A 20,523-nucleotide genomic window follows, 5' to 3' on the forward strand; every position below is an offset into this window, starting at 1 on the left:
AGCTGCCTGGAGCTGCTGTGTTTGACATCTGTAAAGAATAAAACTTCAGCCCAGGCTGGAGTACTGAGGTTCAAACCAAAGCTCCTCTCAGAGTCCCAGAGCTGCTCAAAACAACCAGAAAGGCTCTTGTACCTTCAATGATCCTTCTCTGCTGCTGCCTGAGCTCGTCAAAGCCAAGTCCTCTGGTCTCCTCCGATTCTTCCAAGAGCCAGGGGTTGGTGACGCCTCGTTTGGCCCCTCCTGCCATGAGGCTGGACCTGAAAAGAGCCCAGTGAGTGATTCCCACCCCTGGCAGGGAGCAGCACCCAGGGCTGAGCCCTCTGTGCAGCCCAGCAGGGATCAGCCAAAACAACCCCCAGGAACAAACCCACCCCACAGGCTGGAAGTGGTAAGGAAGGACAGAATTCATCCTACAGGGATAAACAGACTGTATAAGAAATCCACAGGTTGTATAAATAAATAAATATGTATGTATGTATTTATTGTATAAATAAATACATGTATATATATATGTATGTGTATATATATATGTATGTGTATATATATATGTATGTATATATATATATGTGTATATATATGTATGTATATATATATATATGTAAAAATAAATCCATATAAAATGCTGTTTGCATGTAGAGCACACAGCATTCCTGGGAATACAAATTATTCCTGGGTTTGCTACCTGATCAAAGCACATAAAATACTGCTACAGCCTCAAACAGCAAAAGGATCCACTTGTTAACAGAGATGCAAATCAGATGAGACTTAATTCCCTGCAATGCTGACCAGACCCAAGCAGGAACATTCCTGGGTTTTGGGACCTGAGATGGACACAGCTCCCTCCCTGCATTTCCTAGTCTGGCACCAGCCCGAACGAGAAGCCAGGAGCACACACTCCTAAATGAAGGAGTAATTAAATAATGGGTTTTCTTTTCAAAGAATTATGACTTGAGATTGTTCACATTACAGACACCTCCCTGGTGACCACAGAAAACAAGATTTCCATGTCCAGGGCACATAAATCCAAGCAGTAAAATGAAACCCCACTGAAATATTTCCTCAGTACCAGATTTCTGCTTTCTGCCTTCCAGCCCTTCACGGGTTTCCCTACAGGACAAACCTCAGAGCAGACTGGAGTCCCCTGACCCCAGAAGTGCAGCTCAGCTTTGGGGGAGGCATGGTGAGGCTGCTTCCCTCAAACTGGAGGAAGCTGGAGCAATTCACAAGTTGGAGCTTTGCTTTCTGCTTTCCTTCCTTTCAACTCTGTATTTCATCCCCATTGTACCTCCTCCCTGCTCTTTCCCAAAGCACTTCCACAAACAACCCAAGAACAGGGAGGGCTTTTAGGATCTCTCAAGTTCCCAATTATTGGAGCTTAGCTTAAAATAATTAGTTATTTTAGTTATACACCCAGACCTAAACGAGAACGCTGCCGTTGTTTTGGTGTTTTTAACTGGGTTCTTATGGAGCTGCTCTGATCTGCCCAGTGCCCCCCGGTGCTGGGCACCCCTCTGTGGCCACGCCCGGGGCAGGGGGGCACTGGGGGGGCACTGGGGGACACTGGGGGGGGCACTGGGGGGGACACTGGGGGGGGCACTGGGGGGACACTGGGGGGGGCACTGGGGGGGGCACTGGGGGACACTGGGGGGGCACTGGGGGGGGCACTGGGGGGGCACTGGGGGGGACACTGGGGGACACTGGGGGGGGCACTGGGGGGGGGCACTGGGGGGGACACTGGGGGGGGGGGACACTGGGGGGGGGGACACTGGGGGGGGGGGCACTGGGGGCTCCGGGCCCTGCTGGCACTGAAGGCTCCGAGCCCAGCCCAGCCCAGCCCAGGCTCCTGCAGCAATCCCGGGCAGCTGGGGACATCTCCTGGCCGTGGGATGGAGCAGCGCTGCTGGAGAATCCCCCGAGCAGAGCCCGCAGCTCCTCTGCCTGGCCGCGGCAGCGCGGGCACGGCGCTCCGGCTCCAGGCGAAGGAAGAAGAAAAAATAGGAAAAAAATAAAGAGAAAAAAATAAAGAGAAAAAAATATAGGGAGAAAACCAAATATAGAAAAAAATAGAAAAAACAAACATAAAAAAAAATAGGGAAAAAATATAGGGAAAAAACCAAATATAAAAAAAATATAGAAAAAACAAATATAGAAGAAAAAACAAATACAGGAAAAAATAAATATAGGAAAAAATAAATATAGGAAAAAATATGGAAAACTCACTTTTAATGCAAGAGGCTCAAAAGCACTTTTTCTAAATCTCAGCATCTCCCTCAACCACCCAGTGATGCTGAAGCCCAAAGCAGAGCCAGCCCTGCTGTGCCATGACCAGCTGGGTGTCCAGGGAGAGGAGCTGGGATTGTTCTGTATCCCAGCCCTGCCCCTCCATTAAATTCCCATGCATTTCTCAGGGCTGGCAGTCAGGCTGGATCAGACAAACTGACACACCTGGAGGGCAGCTTTCCACAGTGCCCAGCTTCCCTCCCTGCTCTGGGGGATTAAATGGGCTCCTTGATCTCCCAGTGCCACCAGTGGCACCAGTTTGTGACCACGGCAGAAGCCTTGCTCTGCTAAAGGTGGAACCAGCACTGCAGCTCTCCCAATTCCCCTCAATTAGAGGGACACAAACCCCAGGTAACCACATCTGCCAGAGCTGTTTAACCAAAGCAAAGGGAACAGAAACCCTCTGCTTGCTAAAACCAGCACAGCTATTCCTGCCTGCCCCAAAAACAGCCAAGGCAAGCAAATCTGGAACAATTTGTGGCTGTGCCTCTGTCCCTCCCAGCAGCGCCTGCCCCACTGCTGGGGCTGGGTCATGGCCAGGCTGTGCTGCTCACAATAATCTGTGTGACATGTTTGGTAACCGCCTTCCCCTGCACACAGCCCCACTTCCTCCTGCCCTGCCTGGTGTGAAGATTAAAGCTTATCCAATTAGCCACCCACTGCCTCCACAAGTTAATCAGGCAAATCTGGGGAGCCTCACAGAGCACGGCAGTGTGGGGATGGCTTTTGATGAGGGGAGCAGATTTAACTAATTACAGGGCTCAGCGATGTGCCCGAGCATAAAAGGTGATGGGGTTTAAAATCAGGGAGCTCTGTCACTGCCTAACAAGGGAGGGCTTGTCTTTTGTTTCACTGGTCATTCTGAGAACACCTCCCAAGTAACTTAGATTACTCAACCAGCACTTACTTCAGGCCACACATCGAGGCTTAGGGCTTTGCAAGACTGAGTCTTAAACAAAACCTGGGTCATCTGACAGTTGGGTGGATGATCACTTGAACATTCCCTGAACTGCAGAGGGGCTCTTTGAAGCACCCAGGGCACCCCAGCCTGGCTTCACAGGTCACTCTCCACAGGGGAGCTGCAGGACTGGGGCATTCTCTCTCTTACAGTGCTCACTCTGTATTTTTAGGAAGCTCCAAGCTAATAAATAAAACAAATTTCTATACAAGTATAGGAATTTGTAAAAAAAAAAAAAAATCCATACAAATTTTCTATGTAACAATTTTCCAATAAAAGTTAATTTTCTGAAATAGAAATTTTATGAAATAGAAACCCTCTCTATCTCTCCAAAAACCCATGAGAGGCCACACGAGCACAGGCAGCTCCAAATCCCCTCCAGGACCATCCACCTGAGCCATCCCCATCCCTGGATGCTGCAGCCAGGAGGCTCCAGCACAACTGGGAGGGAGGGAGGACACCAGGAAGGGCTTTCAGAGGCACCTCAACAACTCCTGCTGATCTCATTTCCTTATTTCCTTCTTTTCTTATTTGCCCCCCACAAACAGCAGCCAGATTCCCAAAGGTGTTTGACACCTGAAGCTGGGCATTCATGGATTGGAGCCTGTTTGGCATCAGGTAAAATTCCTGTTTGGGTCCAGGCTGGAATCCCTTCCATCTGTGAGGAAAGGCTTCAACCAGGAAAATGGTGACTGAGGAGAAAAAGGATTATGGACTCTTCTAAAAAGTACCTGGGGTACCTCTTGCTGAAGGGGCTTTGTGTCCCACAGGCACCAGAATTTGTCTCTATTTCTGAGGAGTTCCAAGAGACACCAAGGAAGGGCAGGAATTCATTGATCCTCTGGTGGCTGACATGGACTCCTCCAGCCTGAGACCTGGCCAGGCAGAAATGGGACTATTCCCATCCTTCTGTCTCCACAGATGTTTAAATGTTCTAAAAGTCTCACCTGTGGCACCCAGAGAGTCCCCATTCCTGGCTGCTTTCCCCCCTCCTGCCTTGGGAATGCAGTGACACCCTGGGGATTCTGCCCTGCTCAGCCCCTGCTCCAACAGCCTGCACAGATCCTCCCGAGGAGGAACAGGGCCAGAAGAGACTGGAATTGTCAGGAAATCCCCACTGAAGGAAATGGAGCTGGCCCTGCTCGAGGGGGGCACACAAACAGCCCAGCCTTGCCCTGGGAATTCCAGGGGCTCCTTAATTAGGGCTGGAAGGGGCAGGAATGCTGTCCCCAGCCAGGGAGAGTCCTGCAGCAGTTGTCACTTGGGATCAGCCCTGGGAGCATTAAAGCCCAGCCCTGCAGCCCAGAAACAGCTTCAGAGCAGCTTTCACAGGATGTGGAGCTCACTGAGTGCTGAGCAGAGCAAAGCAGCTTAATTCCAGGGCAAAGCTCCCAGCCCCAGGCCCTGGACAGCAAACATGTGATCAGTGGTGCAGGAAGGTTAATGAAAGGAAGGGCTGCTGGCAAGAGCAGGGCCTGGGCACCGTGGGCTGTCACATCAGGCCTGGATTAGATCTGGAAAAGCAGCACCAGCCAGGCAAGTGTCAGTGCTCAGCTCCATCAAAGCCCAGGTGCTGATTGTTCTAATGCAGGGCAAAGCCGAGAGTCAGCCCCAGGCACATTCCAGGGGGGCTCTGCCACCTCCAGGCTCCCAAAGCTGGGCCAGGATCTGCCAGCACTGCAGGGGGACCCCGAGCTGGGAACGGCAGCTGAGCCCTGCAGAGCCTGGGGCTCCGTGCCTGGCACCAGCTCCTGCCAGGACCTGCCAGGATCCTCCTGAGATCCCCCCAGGCTCCCTCCAAGATCCTCCTGAGATCCCCCAAGCTCCCTCCAAGATCCTCCTGAGATCCCCCCAAGATCCCTCCAAGATCCTCCTGAGATCCCCCAAGCTCCCTCCAAGATCCTCCTGAGATCCCCCCAAGATCCCTCCAAGATCCTCCTGAGATCCCCCCAAGATCCTCCTGAGATCCCCCCAAGCTCCTTCCAAATTCCTTCCAAGCTCTCTCCAAGCCCCTTCCCTACAGACCCACTCCCAGCCAGGCTCAGGCAAGAGAGCAAAGTTGGATTTCCTGGCACAAGATCCAGGCCCTGAGGTCTCTCTGCCTGTACCCCTGAAAACCAGACTATGGAAGGGGTGGGAATTCACCAGATGGAATATTTGGCATAGTTTTATCCATTTTTAATAAAAGAAATTAAAAGAGAACTATAAAACATCAAGCCTTGCAGCACTAGCAAATAAATACTCTCTGATGTTATCTTCTGCTGGAAAATACTGGATTCCCTGATCGTTTCTAATGGGGCTTGAAATTATCAAGGGATTTTGGCATTTTCCTCCTGTTTGCCTTCAGTTTTACCTTTCCTATTTCCCAGGCTCTGCACTGCACTGGTAAATAACTCTGAACTGCACAGAAAGTGTCAGCAAGGTCTCCTCCCAGCTCAGGCACACAGAACAATCCTTTCCCAGCCCCAGAACCAAGGACACCGCTGCAGCCTCAGCCCCAAAAAGTGCAAACAGCAGGGAATGGAGGAGAGCAACCTGGGAGGGTGGGACTGCATCACCTGGAGCTGGGATTGGGCACTGAACCCCAGCGTGGAAATGGAGCAGAACTCATCAAAGGGTGAAAACTCCTGACTCTGAGTCCATCCTGGGCCCACCTTGGGTGCAGCCCTGCCTGGGCTCTTGCACTGCCCAAGGTGCATCCTTTGAAGGTTTTCTTAAATAAATCCCCACTTTATTCCTTTAACACTGTCCAGCCTCTGTTCCAGGAGCCTCTCCAGGCATCAGGAGAGCTGCCAGGAATGTGCTGTCACTGACAAAACCCCCTCATTTCTGAGCAAATGCCTCCCTTTGGTACCTGCAGGGGCAGATGAGCTCAGCTGTCACCCAGGTGCCCCCAGAGCTCAGATCCCCTGGGATTTCAGGGGACAGGGCCATACCTGCTCATGTCTGGCTCGGGGCCTTCATTCCTGTAGGATGCCTCCAGCTGCCTGTGCCGTGTCACGAGCTCGTCCACCAAGTTCTGCCTCCTGTCCCCCTCCAGCTGGGTGCTGGTGGCTCTGGGTTAAGGACCAAACTCACATGGCCTCAGAGCTCTCCTCAAGCTCCTCTCAGCCCATCCAGTCAAGGATGGGGACACAGAGTGACCAGAGGCAGGCTCTGTCCCAGCAGCCCAGAGGTGCCCAGCCCTTCCTGCCCTGACAGTGACAACAGCAGCACAGAGACCCCTCTGTGGCCAGGTGTCCTGCAGAGGGAACCAGGGGAAAGCCAGAGCGTGTGGCAGGGGGGACAGCACATCCTGCACACACGCTCTGCACATCACATTTTACACTGCACATTCTGCACAGCACATCCTGCACACACACTCTGCACATCACATTTTACACTGCGCATTCTGCACAGCACATCCTGCACACACATTTTACACATCACATTCTGCACAGCACATCCTGCACACACACTCTGCACATCACATTTTACACTGCGCATTCTGCACAGCACATCCTGCACACACACTTTGCACATCACATTTTACACATCACATTCTGCACAGCACATCCTGCACACACGCTCTGCACATCACATTTTGCACATCACATTTTGCACATCACATTCTGCACATCACATTCTGCACAGCACATCCTGCACACACACTCTGCACACATTTTGCACGGCACATTCTGCACAGCACATTCTGCCCAGCACGTTCTGCACACCACACTTTGCACAGCACACTCTGCACACACTTTGCACTGCACATTTTCCCACTTTGCACACCACACTTTCCCACTTTGCAGGGCACATTTTCCCACTTTGCACACCACATTTTCCCACTTTGCAGGGCACATTTTTCCACTTTGCAGGGCACATTTTCCCCCTTTGCCCAGCACATTTTCCCACTCTGCACTCTGCAGGTGCCCCAGCCCGTGGGCAGCAGCTGGCACAGATGCATCTGCCGAGTGGACACCGCCCGCAGCAGCTGCTCCCTCAGCTGCTCGATCTTCTCCCTGAGGCTCTGCAGTGAGGACCTGATGGCCACGTTGACCTGGGGGAACACAGACATTGTCACTGGCCTGCTCTGGCAGATCTGCACCACATCTCATGTAGACATATCTCGGGTTTGTTGCTGAAATGGCTCCCAAGGTATTAAAAAGGTTTTTTTTTCCCAGCCCCGTGACAGAAGAAGGAGTCGAGATTTGTCAGTTCTGCTTTTCAAGGTTGTTTATTTTTTCTGATCTATTCCATTCTTTCTCTGACCTGCTGAGGTCTGTCCAGCAGGTTGGGTTGTGGCACACTGACCACCCTTGGGGTGGTGTTGGCTTTTTATACTAAGAGCTACCTGTGCTTTATTTACAATAATTTCCCAATACCTATCACCTATGTTACACAGTCTGTCTCTACTCTAAACCAATCCTGAAGTGTCACCATCCCAGCAGAGAATGGAGGACAAGAAGAAGGACAGGACACTCCCAGATTCCTCCATCTTGCCTCCTGAACCCCCAAAATTCTTTTTCACCCTGTGACAAATTCACTATCACTCTGCTCAAACTCTTGTGGCTTGTAACTCTTCACACAAAGTTGGGAATTGTTTCCATGGGTTAAAATCAAACCCACAGGTGTTTCTGACTCTGTGCCAAGGTCTCTGAGCCCCCGTCAGGGTCTCGAGTCCTCCAGGGCAGCCAGAGCAATGTCCTGGGATGTGACATAAATATTTAACTTTTACTGCACAGGTGTGAAGGGCTCCACTGCAAGCCCAGAGAGCCTGTTCAGAGCCAGGAGTCACTGCTTGCAAAACAATGGAACAGTTTCACAAACACAACTCTGAGGCATTAATGCTGATGAATATGGAAAGCTGTCTTTCAAATCTTTACAAACACACTTCTTTATATGGGCAAAACATTTCAGCACATTTTAATATTTTCCAGATAAATTTCCAGCTCTTTCCTCTGATCTTCAGTAAAAATACAGGCACCAGCTTCTTTTGCCACTGGGTTTCTTCCCCAGCTACCAGGATCAGAGAGGAGGCTGCTACAGGTTCACACATTCCCTGCACTGCACTCCTCCAGACTTGAAACCCAGGACCCCAAAGAAATCCAGATTGTTCCATTTCCCTTCTCAGCAGCACCCAGCTCCCCAGTCCTCTCTCACCACTGAGCAGCCCAAGCCCCAGATGTGTGTGCTCTCAGTAAAATGTAATTCAGCCATTCTTGCCTGCTGCAAGCAAACCCCAGGCTGGCAGGAGCCCTCCTGCTTTCCCCCCACCCCTTCCCAACTCAAACTCACATTATCCTGAGTTTTTCCTCCTAGGATGCTATTTCTTTTCATTCCAGTTATGCAGAAAAAAACCACTCAAACTGCAATTAACAATGCAGGTCGTCCTAATTAAGACTTGCTGTGCCTCTTGTTTACAACCTGTGGCTGATAAGGAGCAGCAACCCCAGCTTCTGCATGGGGAACTGGGACGAGAGAGGAAAATCTGCTCTCACTCTCAGCCCTGCCCTCCTGGAGCCCCAGAGCCAGCAGCAGCAGCAGGGCAGGGCTGCCAGACCCTGCCTGAGTGCTCAGGGATGGAGCAGGAGAGCCTGAGAGACTGAACCTGCTTGGGATGGAGCAGGAGAGCCTGAGAGATGGAACCTGTCAGGGATGGAGCAGGAGAGCCTCAGGAGATGGAACCTGCCTGGGATGGAGCAGGAGAGCCTGAGAGATGGAACCTGCTTGGGATGGAGCAGGAGAGCCTGAGAGATGGAACCTGCTTGGGATGGAGCAGGAGAGCCTGAGACACTGAACCTGCCTGGGATGGAGCAGGAGAACCTCAGGAGATGGAACCTGTCAGGGATGGAGCAGGAGAGCCTCAGGAGATGGAACCTGTCAGGGATGGAGCAGGAGAGCCTCAGGAGATGGAACCTGTCAGGGATGGAGCAGGAGAGCCTGAGAGACTGAACCTGCCTGGGATGGAGCAGGAGAGCCTGAGACACTGAACCTGCCTGGGATGGAGCAGGAGAACCTCAGGAGATGGAACCTGTCAGGGATGGAGCAGGAGAGCCTGAGAGACTGAACCTGCCTGGGATGGAGCAGGAGAACCTCAGGAGATGGAACCTGCCTGGGATGGAGCAGGAGAGCCTGAGAGATGGAACCTGCCTGGGATGGAGCAGGAGAGCCTCAGGAGATGGAACCTGCCTGACTGGCTGGGGCTTGCCCTCAAACACCACCAGACACAGCAGAGAGCAGATGCAGCCAGGCTGGGGCAGCCAAAATGCACCTCTGGACCAAAGCACCCAACACCCCCACAGCACCAGATCCAAACCAGCACAGGGGATCAGAGATCTGGGGAGTGCTGAAGCCTCTGTGGGGCCTCCAGCTCTGCAGTCAGGTAATTAAAGGTTATTAATTTCGTTTGTTCTCAGCTCCAGGTGGAGAATGCTGCATTTGACTGACCCAGAACAGCAACAGAGCACAAAGGTGACACAGCCAAAAAAGTCAGCAAATGCAGCAGCCTGGCCAGGAACTGCATTGAGAGAACAAAAGATTTCCTCTCCTGTACACAAAACTAAGGTAGAAGAAAAGTAGAAACAAATAAACCAGTGGAAGTTTTGTAACCAGCTGAACAGAGCAGAGTTCACAGATAAGTGCTGTATTAAAATCCTTCCTCACAGTTTATTTTTCCATTTTAGATTTTGTGCTCTATTTTTGGCTCAGCAACAAGCAAGAAGTTTGTCAGCCGTGCTAATTGCAAAGTACTACAAAAATAAACCCCTGTTTACATTCTCCCTAAAAGGCCAGTGCTGTACAAAGACATTTCCCTGCATTTCAGCACTCAGGAGGCACAGGACACGCGACTGCTCAGCCGTGGGTTTCTCAACAGGCATTTCTGTTATGGAAACACCTCTCTCCTTGTGGGAACCTTGTTTAGAGTAGAATCAAACGCTGCCAAATATTCCCCTTTACCTGTTAATGGATTAAAGGAAGCTGGAAAACACAGGGCACGGGACAAATGATTTTATGGAGAAGTCAGCCACCCCTGCAATGTTTCCATAAAACACAAGCCCGGAGAGTTCCAGCCCCACAAAGGCTCCAAACAGCACCAGCCCCACGTTCCCCTGGGCTTTGGGCTCCTCAGGGTGGCCCTGATGGCAGGAGAGAACTTTGCCCTCTATAAATACAGACACATTGAGCAGCAACCTTTTTATTGGTCTGCTGATGTTGAGGTGTATCTGTGCAATTCTGATACTTCACCATGCTGAAAGCAGGAATTTAATCTGCACCTCCAAACTCTCCAAAGGCAGAGAAAATACTGCTCAAATCCCACTTATTTGGGGTTTCTGAGACCCCTTCTCAACTCCTGCTGGAGTGAGGCTGCCATTCAGCAGCACTGATTATTGTGCACAGCCTACACACCCTTCCTCAGAACTTCTTCCAATGAAACATTTCAAAAATGGCATTTGATTTGAAGAGCTCTGATCAAAGTGAGTGGCCCAGCAGACCCAGTGATCAGGCACTGCATTACAGCCCTGATACAGAGAGGGGGAGAAAAAGCACTGGGGCTTTAATTATGCCAATTGTTATAAATGACCAAGTCAGGGCTTACAGCAATTTTCATCTGAACACAGCCAAGGGAGCAGGTAATGACTCAAAGCTGCTCCTGAAGGAAGGGACAAGGCTTGGAGCCACAGGGAAAGCAGCCTCCTGAAAACCTTATTTTATTTCTTACTTATTTATTCTTTCTTATTTCTTCTTTCTGTTTCTTTATTTCACAGAAAGTGGAAAAACATGGAGAACACAACATTCCTGGGTGAGCTCCAACTGCTGTTTCTCGTTCCTGTTTAACTCTGGGCTTGCATTTTGATAGAAATGCAGCTAAAAGAAGGCTGCAAGATTGATACTCCCTCTGATCTGCAGCCACTGCAAAAGACAGGAGCCAGCCCTGGGTGAGGAACATCCCTGTTCAGAGAGAGAGGGAACAGAGCATCTGCTGAGCACCCCTGAGAATGCCAGCCTCTGGGACAGCTCCATCCCAGCACCCCTGAGAATGCCAGCCTCTGGGACAGCTCCATCCCAGCACCCCTGAGAATGCCAGCCTCTGGGACAGCTCCATCCCAGCACCCCTGAGCCCCTGGAACAGCTCCATCCCAGCACCCCTGAGAATCCCAGCCTCTGGGACAGCTCCATCCCAGCATCCCTGACTCTCTGGACTGGCTCCATCCCAGCATCCCTGACTCTCTGGACTGGCTCCCTCCCAGCATCCCTGACTCTCTGGACCAGCTCCATCCCAGCACCCCTGAGAATCCCAGCCTCTGGGACAGCTCCATCCCAGCATCCCTGACTCTCTGGACTGGCTCCCTCCCAGCATCCCTGACTCTCTGGACCGGCTCCATCCCAGCATCCCTGACTCTCTGGACCAGCTCTATCCCAGCATCCCTGACTCTCTGGACCGGCTCCATCCCTCGGGAACAGCCCGGAGCAGGCAGCGGGGCGTGCCCAGCACGGCCACGGCTCCTCCCTGAACCAGCGCTGCTGCACACACATTCACCGGGGCTGACCCCAAACCACCGGGGAGCCGCTGTTCATCCCCAAACTGCCTTCTCGTTCCCCTTACAGGGACAGACAGAGGCGCTGGAACACAGCCTTCCCTGCGGGTGCCGGCAGCGACACAGCCCCAGCCCCGACCCGCTCCTCCCTCTGCCCCGCATCCCGGCAATTCCGCATCCCGGCAATTCCGCTTCCTATACCGGGAATTCTTCCCCGTTCCCCGGGAATTCCGTCCCGCATCCCGGGAATCCCGCCCCGCACCCCGGAATCCGGCCCCATATCCCGGCAATGCCGCCCCATATCCCGGCAATCCCGCCCCATATCCCGGCAATCCCGCCCCATATCCCGGCAATGCCGCCCCATATCCCGGCAATCCCGCCCTCCTGGCACACCGCACCGGCCCCAGCCCCGCCTCGCCCGTCCCTGCCGGGCACCTTGGCCGAGCTCTCCCCGCTCCGCTGGCAGCGGCTCCGCTCCTGCAGCTTCTCGGCGATGTCCTGGGCGAGCTGGCGGGCGGCGGCGAGCAGCGGGAGCCTGTGGGGACCCCAGCGGCTGAGCCCGGGGCCGAGGGATGGGATGGGATGGGATGGGATGGGATGGGATGGGATGGGATGGGATGGGATGGGATGGGATGGGATGGGATGGGATGGGATGGGGATGGGGATGGTGATGGGGTGGGATGGGATCCGATGGGATCCGATGGGACCCGGCGGTGTAAGCCTCGGGAGGGCAAGGCACAATAGCCCCAAAACACACACAAAAAGCCTGGGATGGGTTTTGGGAAAGGACCCTGGAAGGAAAGGCACACCACCCCCAAACACACAGCACCCCCGAACACAGAGCACCCCGAACACACAGCACCCCCAAACACACAGCACCCCGAACACACAGCACCCCGAACACACAGCACCCCGAACACACAGCACCTCGAACACATAGCACCCCCAAACACACAGCACCCCGAACACACAGCACCCCGAACACACAGCACCCCCAAACACACAGCACCCCCGAACACAGAGCACCCCGAACACACAGCACCCCGAACACACAGCACCTCGAACACATAGCACCCCCAAACACACAGCACCCCGAACACACAGCACCCCGAACACACAGCACCCCCAAACACACAGCACCCCCGAACACAGAGCACCCCGAACACACAGCACCTCGAACACACAGCACCCCCGAACACACAGCACCCCCGAACAGACACACGCACACCGGCTTTGGGAAGGCACACCCCGCACAGCCCGGCCCGCCCGGCCCCGCTCCCGCTCGTGCCGGGCCCCGCAGGCTCCGCAGGCTCCGCGGCCCCGGCAGGGCCGGTCCCGGCCCGGTGCTGGCCCGGTCCCGACCCGCACCCCCCGGCCCGGCCCGGCGCTCACCAGGGGTCCGGAGCCATCGCGGCCCCGGAACCTTCGCGGCGCTTCCGCCGGATCCGCCCGGACGCGCCGCGCGCAGGCGCCGGGAGGGGACGGAGCGGAAAGGGAAATGGGAAAGGGAACGGGGAGAGAGGAGAGAGGGGAGAGATGGAGGGGAGAGAGGGGAGAGATAGAGATGGAGAGAGGTACCGGGGTACGGGCCGGGGGAGCGCAGCCGGCCCTAGGGGCTCTGCTGTGCGGGGCAGAGGGGAGAGACGGGTGTTGGGGGAAGAGGGGCAGCATCAGGTGTTCGGGACAGAGAGGAAGAAGGATCGGGTGTTTTGGGGCAGAGGGGCAGGATCAGGTGTTCGGGACAGAGGGACAGATACAATGTTCGGGGTTTACAGGGACAGATGTGCGGGGATCAGGGACAGATGCAATGTTCGGGGTTTACAGGGACAGATGAAATGTTCGGGATTTACGGGACAGAGGGGCAGAGGTTCAGTGCCCAGAGGGCGGGCACGGAGCTTTGCAGTACCAGGGGCAGAGGTGCAGGTGTCCGGGGTGTAGAGGTGCACAGTACGAGGTGCAGATGTGTGCAGATGTGCACAGAACAGAACCAGAGCTGTCCCCATTCCTCCCTGCTGCCATAAACCCAACACTGAGCGATGGCACCGGTTCCCTTCTCCAAACCCCCAGCTCTGACCCTGTCCCTGCCCATCCGCAGTGACATCGCTGCCCTCCCTGTCCCCGCCCCGCTCCCGGTGACACTGGCGCTGCTGGCACTGTCGCTGTTTTGGCTGCGGTGGGCGCAGCCCCTCGCTCCAAGCCCTTCCCATCCCTGATCCGCCGGCATTTGGCCTCTCCCTGTGTTTTTGGATGCGATCGGTGACGCAAATCGGGCACAAACCTGAGGAGCAGCTTCGGGGCGCTGTCAGCGAGGCTTTATAGCCCTCGTGACGGGGCCGCTGGGCCTGCTGATAACGGCAGCGATGACGGCAGCGATAATGACAATCACAACAATGCTGATAACGGTATTGATAACGAGAACCAGCGCATCTCGTCATTCCCGGGGCTGATCCCCGCTCCGCTCCCCCGTTCTTACCACAGCAGAAACAATCCGATTTTAAAGGCAAATAAAGATCCTTTAAAGGTTAGGATGCCTATAAAAGTGCCCGCTAAGTGCAGCCCGAGCTGAGAGCAGCGCTGTGGGACCGGGGCGGTGCCCCGGGAGCCTCTCCAGCTGCTCGAGGCCGCTTTTCCTCCAGCCCAGCCCTTCTGTCGGTGAGCACAGCGCTCATTCTGCAGCTCTGCAGCGCGTTCTGAGGCTGGAACCGATCGGTCCCGAGCATTTCCCGGGGGCACACCGGGAACGCCGGAGCCCCAGGGCCGGGCCGCAGCAGCCGCAGCCCGAGCGGGAGCACGAAGGTTATCCTCGGGAAAATCAAGGCTTCATTTACTGGCCGTGTTGCTGTTTGATGCTATCTCGGCCCACGGGGTGTTTACAGCCCCCGGCCGGGCCCGGCGCGGAATTGGGGCAGGAAGGGGCGATGCGGGCGCGGAGCCGCTCCACCCCTCGCTGTGTTTACCCCAAATAAACGGCGGGGCCGGGGCCGGCCCGCACCTTAAAAGCGCGGGCAGGTGCGGGGCAGAGGGGACCCGGCAGGGGTGGCCGAGCTGGCAGATGCTGCAGCTGGGGCTCAGCCTGCCCCGCTGCCCCGGGGGCGCGGCCGCCGCCTTCCCCATGGCCGAGCCGGCGGCGGGCGAGGAGCCGGGACCGGGCCCGGGTGAGTGCGGGGCCGAGCGGGACCCGCCCGTGCCGGGACCGGGGCCGGGTGAGTGCGGGACCGGGGCCGGGGGGTGAGTGCGGGACCGGGGCCGGGTGAGTGCGGGACCGGGGCCGGGGGGTGAGTGCGGGACCGAGCGGGACCCGCCCGTGCCGGGCACGGGGCCGGGTGAGTGCGGGACCGAGCGGGAGCGCAGGGGCTGGGGCACAGCCGGGTCCTGCCCCGAGCCCCCGGCTCGTCCCGGGCCGGGCACAGCCGCAGCCTCCGTTCAGCACCCGGGGCACCGGCGGTCGGCTGGGCTCGGGCCGATGTTTCCCAGTACCCGGGCAGGGCAGCGCCCTGAGAGAGGAATTTGGGGTGAATTTGGGCTGCAAGCAGCCCCTGATCGCCCCCCGGTGTTGTCTCGGCCTGGTTTCTGTGGCCAGGAGCCCCCGGGACTGTGCCGGGGTCAGGCTGTGTCCGGGACAGGAGCCGGCCCGAGCGGCTCCGGATCCAGCAGCTCCTGCCCTGAACCAGGCTGAGCCCGACCCGCTGCTCCCGCTGGCCTTGGGCAGGCGCCAAACTGAGCTGGAGAGCGAGAGCCAGAGCCGGACCCGGCCCGGGAGCCTCCCGATGTGCCACCACGGGCTGTCCCCGTGTCCCCTCGGCTCGGTGCGAATCCATCCCTGACCCCCAGCAGCCGAGCACAGGCACAGTGCAAACACCCGAGGGTTAATGAGTGCGCTAATTGCGGTGTCCCCGGCCGTCGATGAGCGCCCAGCAGAGCTCACCCACGCGGGGACAGCTCCCAGCCCCGGCGGGGCTCGGCTCAGCTCTCCCGAGCCCCGGGGAAATGCCGCTCCCGTCCGTCTGTCCAGGCGGAGCTCGGAGCCTGCTCTGCCCAGCGCCGGGCGGGGGCTGCCCGAGCCCTGATCGGGGCCGGGAGCTTTGGGAGCGGGGAAAAGCCCCTCACGGTGTGAGAAGCAGCCCCGACACCCAGCTGGGACCTGGCCCCACGCTTCTCCGGGGCCCGGAGCTGATGGGAGCGGGAGAGGGCAAAGCCTGAAACGCTTCCCTTCGCGGGGGAGAGCAAAGAAACGCAGGACGCGGCTGTGGGACTTCAGAGCGCCCTGAGCCGGGGTGGAACGCCGCTGCTGGGGCCGGGAGAGGCGCTCAATAAAAGCTCTTTGTCCCGCAGAGGGGCTGGGCTCATCCCCGGTCACCATCGTGGTCACGTCCGAGGCCGACACCTGGGACATCGACACCTCCCCGGGCCGGGGCTGCGGGCCCTTCGTGGACTGGGCCAAGATGCCGGAGGCGCAGGGGCCGGCGCGGATCCCGCGGGACGTGCTGGGCCGGCCCCCGAAGGAGCTGAAGCGGCTGGCGAGGGAAGGCTGCTGGGCCGGGAGCCACGCGGGCCGGGCCCGGCTCTACCCCCGCCTCATCCAGCGCGTCTCCTGCCGCCTCGTCACCCCCGACGCGCTCGTGTACCGGGACGTGGCCGGCCGGCTCTTCGGGAAGCGCAGCGTGAGCTCGCACCCGCTGCCCGAGTTCCTGGAGGGCTGCCCCGTGCCCACCTACTGCCTCAGCCCGCACGGCGTCGCGGCCCTGAAGAAGATCCTCATCTGCGTGGGCGCCCTGTTCCCCGACATCACGCACAGCCCGCTGCTGCCGGCGCTGGCGGCGCTGCTGCTGCACTACAGCGAGGACGAGGCCCAGTGCTTCGAGAGCCTCTCGCGCCTCATCGCCAGCAACGCTCCCCACGCCGCCTACATCGACCAGTCCTTCCTGGCCCACCAGGCCTCCTGCATGACCTTCGGGGACCTGGCCAGCAAGCACTGCCCCGCGGCTCACAAGCTCATCGCCGGCGCCGCCGACAACGTGCTCGAGGTCTACTCGGAGTGGCTCTCGTGGCTCTTCCCCGGGCTGCCCTTGGCCTACGCCGTGCGCGTGCTGGACGTGTTCCTGCTGGAGGGCCAGAAGGTCCTGTACCGCATCGCCCTGGCCCTGCTGAAGCAGTTCAGGCTCTCGGCGGCCCCGGCCGGGCCGCAGGGCTCCGACGTCAAGGCCGAGCTGCAGGCTTTCGCCAGGAACATCGCCCAGCACGTCACCGTGGACAAACTCCTGGAGAGAGCCTTCGGCATCCGCCTCTTCTCCCGCAAGGAGATCTGGCTGCTGCACATGGCCAACAGGAAGGCCTTGGTGGAGAGGGGCATCACCGTGGTGCAGAGGAGGTGAGGAGGGTTCTGCGCTCCCAGCTCTGGGGCCGAGCTGGCAAAATGGGAGCTCCTGTGGAGAACTCTGGGGGAGCTGCAGGAACCTCCCACAGCTGTGGCTGTGCTGGGCCCTCGCAGCCCCTGGGGGACCCTGTCAGGGGACACGGCACAGCCAGAGCTGGGGACCCTGTCAGGGGACACGGCACAGCCACAGTCAGGGACCCTGTCAGGGGACACGGCACAGCCAGAGCTGGGGACCCTGTCAGGGGACACGGCCCAGACAGAGCTGGGGACCCTGTCAGGGGACATGGCACAGCCAGAGTCAGGGATCCTGTCAGGGGACATGGCACGGCCACAGTCAGGGACCCTGTCAGGGGACACGGCACAGCCAGAGTCAGGGACCCTGTCAGGGGACATGGCACAGCCAGAGTCAGGGACCCTGTCAGGGGACACGGCACAGCAGAGCTGGGGGAGTTGGCAGGGAGCTCACGGTGCTCAGGGCAGGGCAGAACCTGCTGCAGGGGCTGTGCCCCATAAAGCACAGGGCCCCAGCCCGTCCTGGTGTCCGTCCCCCCCAGGCCGTCCTTCCACCTGGCCGTGGACATGCAGAAGTTCAGCTCCAGCACGGTCACGGCACAGGAGATGCGCCTCGTCTGGTCCTGGCTCCCCGAGCGCTTCTCGCTCTTCCCCCCGCTGCTGCTCTTCTCCACCTGCCAGGACGGCTGCAGCCTGCAGAGGTGAAGCCTCACCTGCCCCGGGGCCGGGGCACGGGGGAACCTGGGCAGGGCTTGGTGCTGGAGGGAGGAGCAGCACAAGTGACCTGGGCACCCCTGGGGCTGCTGGGGACCCTCCTGGGCTCAGCTCGGGGTCCTGAGGGTGGCTGAGGGCAGAGGGCAGAGCCTGGCCCAGGTGGGCACCGGCACCTGGGCACCACCCGGGGCACAGGGAGCCCTGTGGCTGTGCCAGGCAGGGATGTCCCCTGTGCCACCCTGTGCCAGCACACTGTGAGTGGCCAGGGACAGCCAGCACACCCTGCCCAGGGCTCCAGCTCCCCAGCCCAGCCTTGTCCATGCCTGCAGGTTCTACACGTGCTGTGAAGGCTACGAACCCACGGTGCTGCTCATCAAAACCACCGAGGGGGAGGTGAGCGTTGCCAGGCAGGGCTGGGCAAGGGGACCCAGGGCTGGGTGACCCCCCTGGCACTGCTGGAGCACCCACGGGCTGTGCTCCCTGTCCTGCCCCGGCCCGGGTCCGTCCCAGCTGCCAGGGCAGAACAAACTGCACCTTGGCCACCAGGACACACCTCAGCCGGGGTGCTGGGGAGCCAGGAGGAGAGGGCGAGGGGAGAGAGGCCACGAGTGAGGCTGATCCACGCCCTGAGCTCCCCGTGCTCTCTCCCAGGTGTGTGGGGCCTTTCTCTCCTCGGACTGGGCCGAAAGGAAGAAGAGCGGAGCCACATCGGGCTTTTTTGGGACCGGGGAGTGCTTCGTGTTCACTGTGAGTCACGGTTTGTGTCTGCCTCTGTCCCCTCACTGCTGTCCTGCCAGGCCACGCCGTCCCTTCCCTGCGCCAGGCCCAGAGCCGGGGCAGCAGCAGTGCCTTCCCCCAGGCTCAGCAGGTGTGTCCCGTGCCCAGGTGCGCCCCGAGGCAGAGAGGTACGAGTGGGTGCTCATCCAGAGGCCGGAGCTGGCCAAGGCCGTGCCGCGCTCCCGGCAGCGCTCGCCTTCCCCCGCTCCCGAGTCCCCGCCCGGCTCCTCCCGGGACAGCCCCAGCCCCAAGCACCTGGCCGTGCCCTCGGCGCAGGGCAGAGGCCGCCTGTCCCCGTTCCTGGCCATCAGGCACTTCCTGCTGCCCTCCAAAACTGCCTCCATGTTCATGGCCGGCTCCCGGGACGGCATCGTCATCGGTAAGGGGGGATCGATATCGGTAAGGGGGGTCGGTATCGGTAAGGGGGGGTCGGTATCGGTGAGGGGGGGTCGGTATCGGTAAGGGGGGTCAATATCGGTAAGGGGGGATCCCTATCCATAAGGGAGGATCCCTGTCAGTAAGGGGGGATTGATATCGATAAGGGGAGGATCCTTATCAGTACGGGGGGATCCCTATCATTTGGGGGGGATCCCTATCGATAAGGGGGGATCCCTATCGATATGGGGGGATCCCTATCAATAAAGGGGGATCCCTATCAATAAAGGGGGATCCCTATCGATAAAGGGGGATCCCTATCAATAAAAGAGGATCCCTACCGATAAGGGGGGATCCCTATCAGTGAGGGAGGATCCCTATCAATAAAGGGGGATCCCTATCAATAAAGGGGGATCCCTATCGATAAAGGGGGATCTCTATCAGCTCCCAGGAGCTCCGGTTGGGGATATCGGGTTAAAGTCCGGGCAGGCGAGGGCAGCTCCCCTTCCCCAGCCCGGGAGCTGCTCCCGAGAGCCCCAGGGGGACCCCAGAGCCCAGAGCCTGCCGGGGTTCGCTGCCCGGGCCCGGAGCGGCCCTGCCCAGCCCTTCCCTCGCTGCGAGGGTGGCCCCGGCCCGGCAGGGCCGGCCCGAGCCCAGCCCGCGCTGCCCTCGCAGGCGGAGGGGGAGGCCAAGCGCTGTCCCTGGACGCCAGCCTGCTGCGGGGACACACGGAGCGCTGCGAGACCTTCGACAACCCCCCGCTCTGCCGGGAGAACTTCCAGGTGCAGCTCCTGGAGGTGTGGGGCTTCCAAAGCGCCTAGGGGCCCTGGGGACACCCCGAGCGCCACCCGCGGGCACGGGCACGGGGACCCTCCCCGCGCTGGCACCCCCGGCCGGGCTGGGGCCACCTGGGCGGCTGCTGCGGAACCCACGGGCCCCTCCACGGCCAGAACGGAGCGGAGCAGAACGGAGCAGAGCGGAGCAGAACGGAGTGGAGCAGAGCAGAGCAGAATGGAGCAGAGCAGAGCAGAATTGAGCAGAGCAGAGCAGAATGGATCAGCCAGACCGGATCAGCCAGACCGGATCAGAGCAGAATGGATCAGACTGGACCAGATCAGACTGGATCAGAACAGACTGGGTCAGAGCAGAGCAAATCAGAGCAGAGTGGATCAGACTGGACCGGATCAGATGGCAAAGCCCTGCCACAGTTTGTGGGTGCAGTGACAGCTCTGGGGGGACCCCACGTTTGGGGCTGAGCCCTCTGCTCTGTCCCCAGCCCAGGGCTGGGATGGGGCTGCAGGGCTGGACATGGAGGAGATTCCCCAGTGGGATCACCAGGATGGGCCATTTTAACGTGGAATGGGAAGGTTTGGTGTTCTCTGTCAGACACGGGAGGGTTGGAGGCCACAGGGAACCCTCTGGCTGCAGCAGGAGAACCTCTCCCACCCCAAACACACTTTCCTGGATGGGGTCACCTCCCACCCATACCAGCCCTGCAGCCACTCGGGGCA

At 58.4% G+C, this 20,523-nt stretch overlaps 2 protein-coding genes across 2 annotated transcripts in view; one reads left to right on the forward strand and one right to left on the reverse strand.

The window, feature by feature from the left end:
* Nucleotides 1–13,223, reverse strand: part of STX8 (syntaxin 8) — an 82,685-nt gene extending 69,462 nt beyond the window's left edge. Inside the window, exons 1-5 of the mRNA XM_066565587.1 lie at nucleotides 13,153–13,223; nucleotides 12,196–12,295; nucleotides 7,186–7,280; nucleotides 6,175–6,285; nucleotides 133–257 (exon numbers count right to left, since the gene is read on the reverse strand). Coding sequence (XP_066421684.1) covers nucleotides 133–257; nucleotides 6,175–6,285; nucleotides 7,186–7,280; nucleotides 12,196–12,295; nucleotides 13,153–13,169 — 448 coding nt within the window. The 5' untranslated portion in view covers nucleotides 13,170–13,223. The remainder of the gene's footprint in view (nucleotides 1–132; nucleotides 258–6,174; nucleotides 6,286–7,185; nucleotides 7,281–12,195; nucleotides 12,296–13,152) is intronic.
* Nucleotides 13,224–14,812: 1,589 nt separating this feature from the next.
* LOC136566537 (TBC1 domain family member 24-like) lies at nucleotides 14,813–19,833 on the forward strand. The gene is made up of 7 exons (XM_066565718.1): nucleotides 14,813–14,915; nucleotides 16,093–17,128; nucleotides 17,689–17,847; nucleotides 18,190–18,253; nucleotides 18,512–18,607; nucleotides 18,746–19,016; nucleotides 19,688–19,833. Exons 1-7 carry the CDS (start codon nucleotides 14,813–14,815, stop codon nucleotides 19,831–19,833), a joined length of 1,875 nt encoding a protein of 624 aa, XP_066421815.1.
* Nucleotides 19,834–20,523: the final 690 nt, after the last annotated feature.

Source organism: Molothrus aeneus, chromosome 25 (assembly GCF_037042795.1).
Source record: "Molothrus aeneus isolate 106 chromosome 25, BPBGC_Maene_1.0, whole genome shotgun sequence".
Classification (NCBI taxonomy): Eukaryota; Metazoa; Chordata; class Aves; order Passeriformes; family Icteridae; genus Molothrus; species Molothrus aeneus.

Bases quoted from the DNA above. Each gene is read 5' to 3' on its own strand.
- LOC136566537 (XM_066565718.1), top strand. From the start codon at position 14,813: ATGCTGCAGCTGGGGCTCAGCCTGCCCCGCTGCCCCGGGGGCGCGGCC. The intron at 14,916-16,092 runs GTGAGTGCGGGG...TTTGTCCCGCAG, and splicing joins GGAGCCGGGACCGGGCCCGG to AGGGGCTGGGCTCATCCCCG. The intron at 17,129-17,688 runs GTGAGGAGGGTT...CGTCCCCCCCAG, and splicing joins ATCACCGTGGTGCAGAGGAG to GCCGTCCTTCCACCTGGCCG.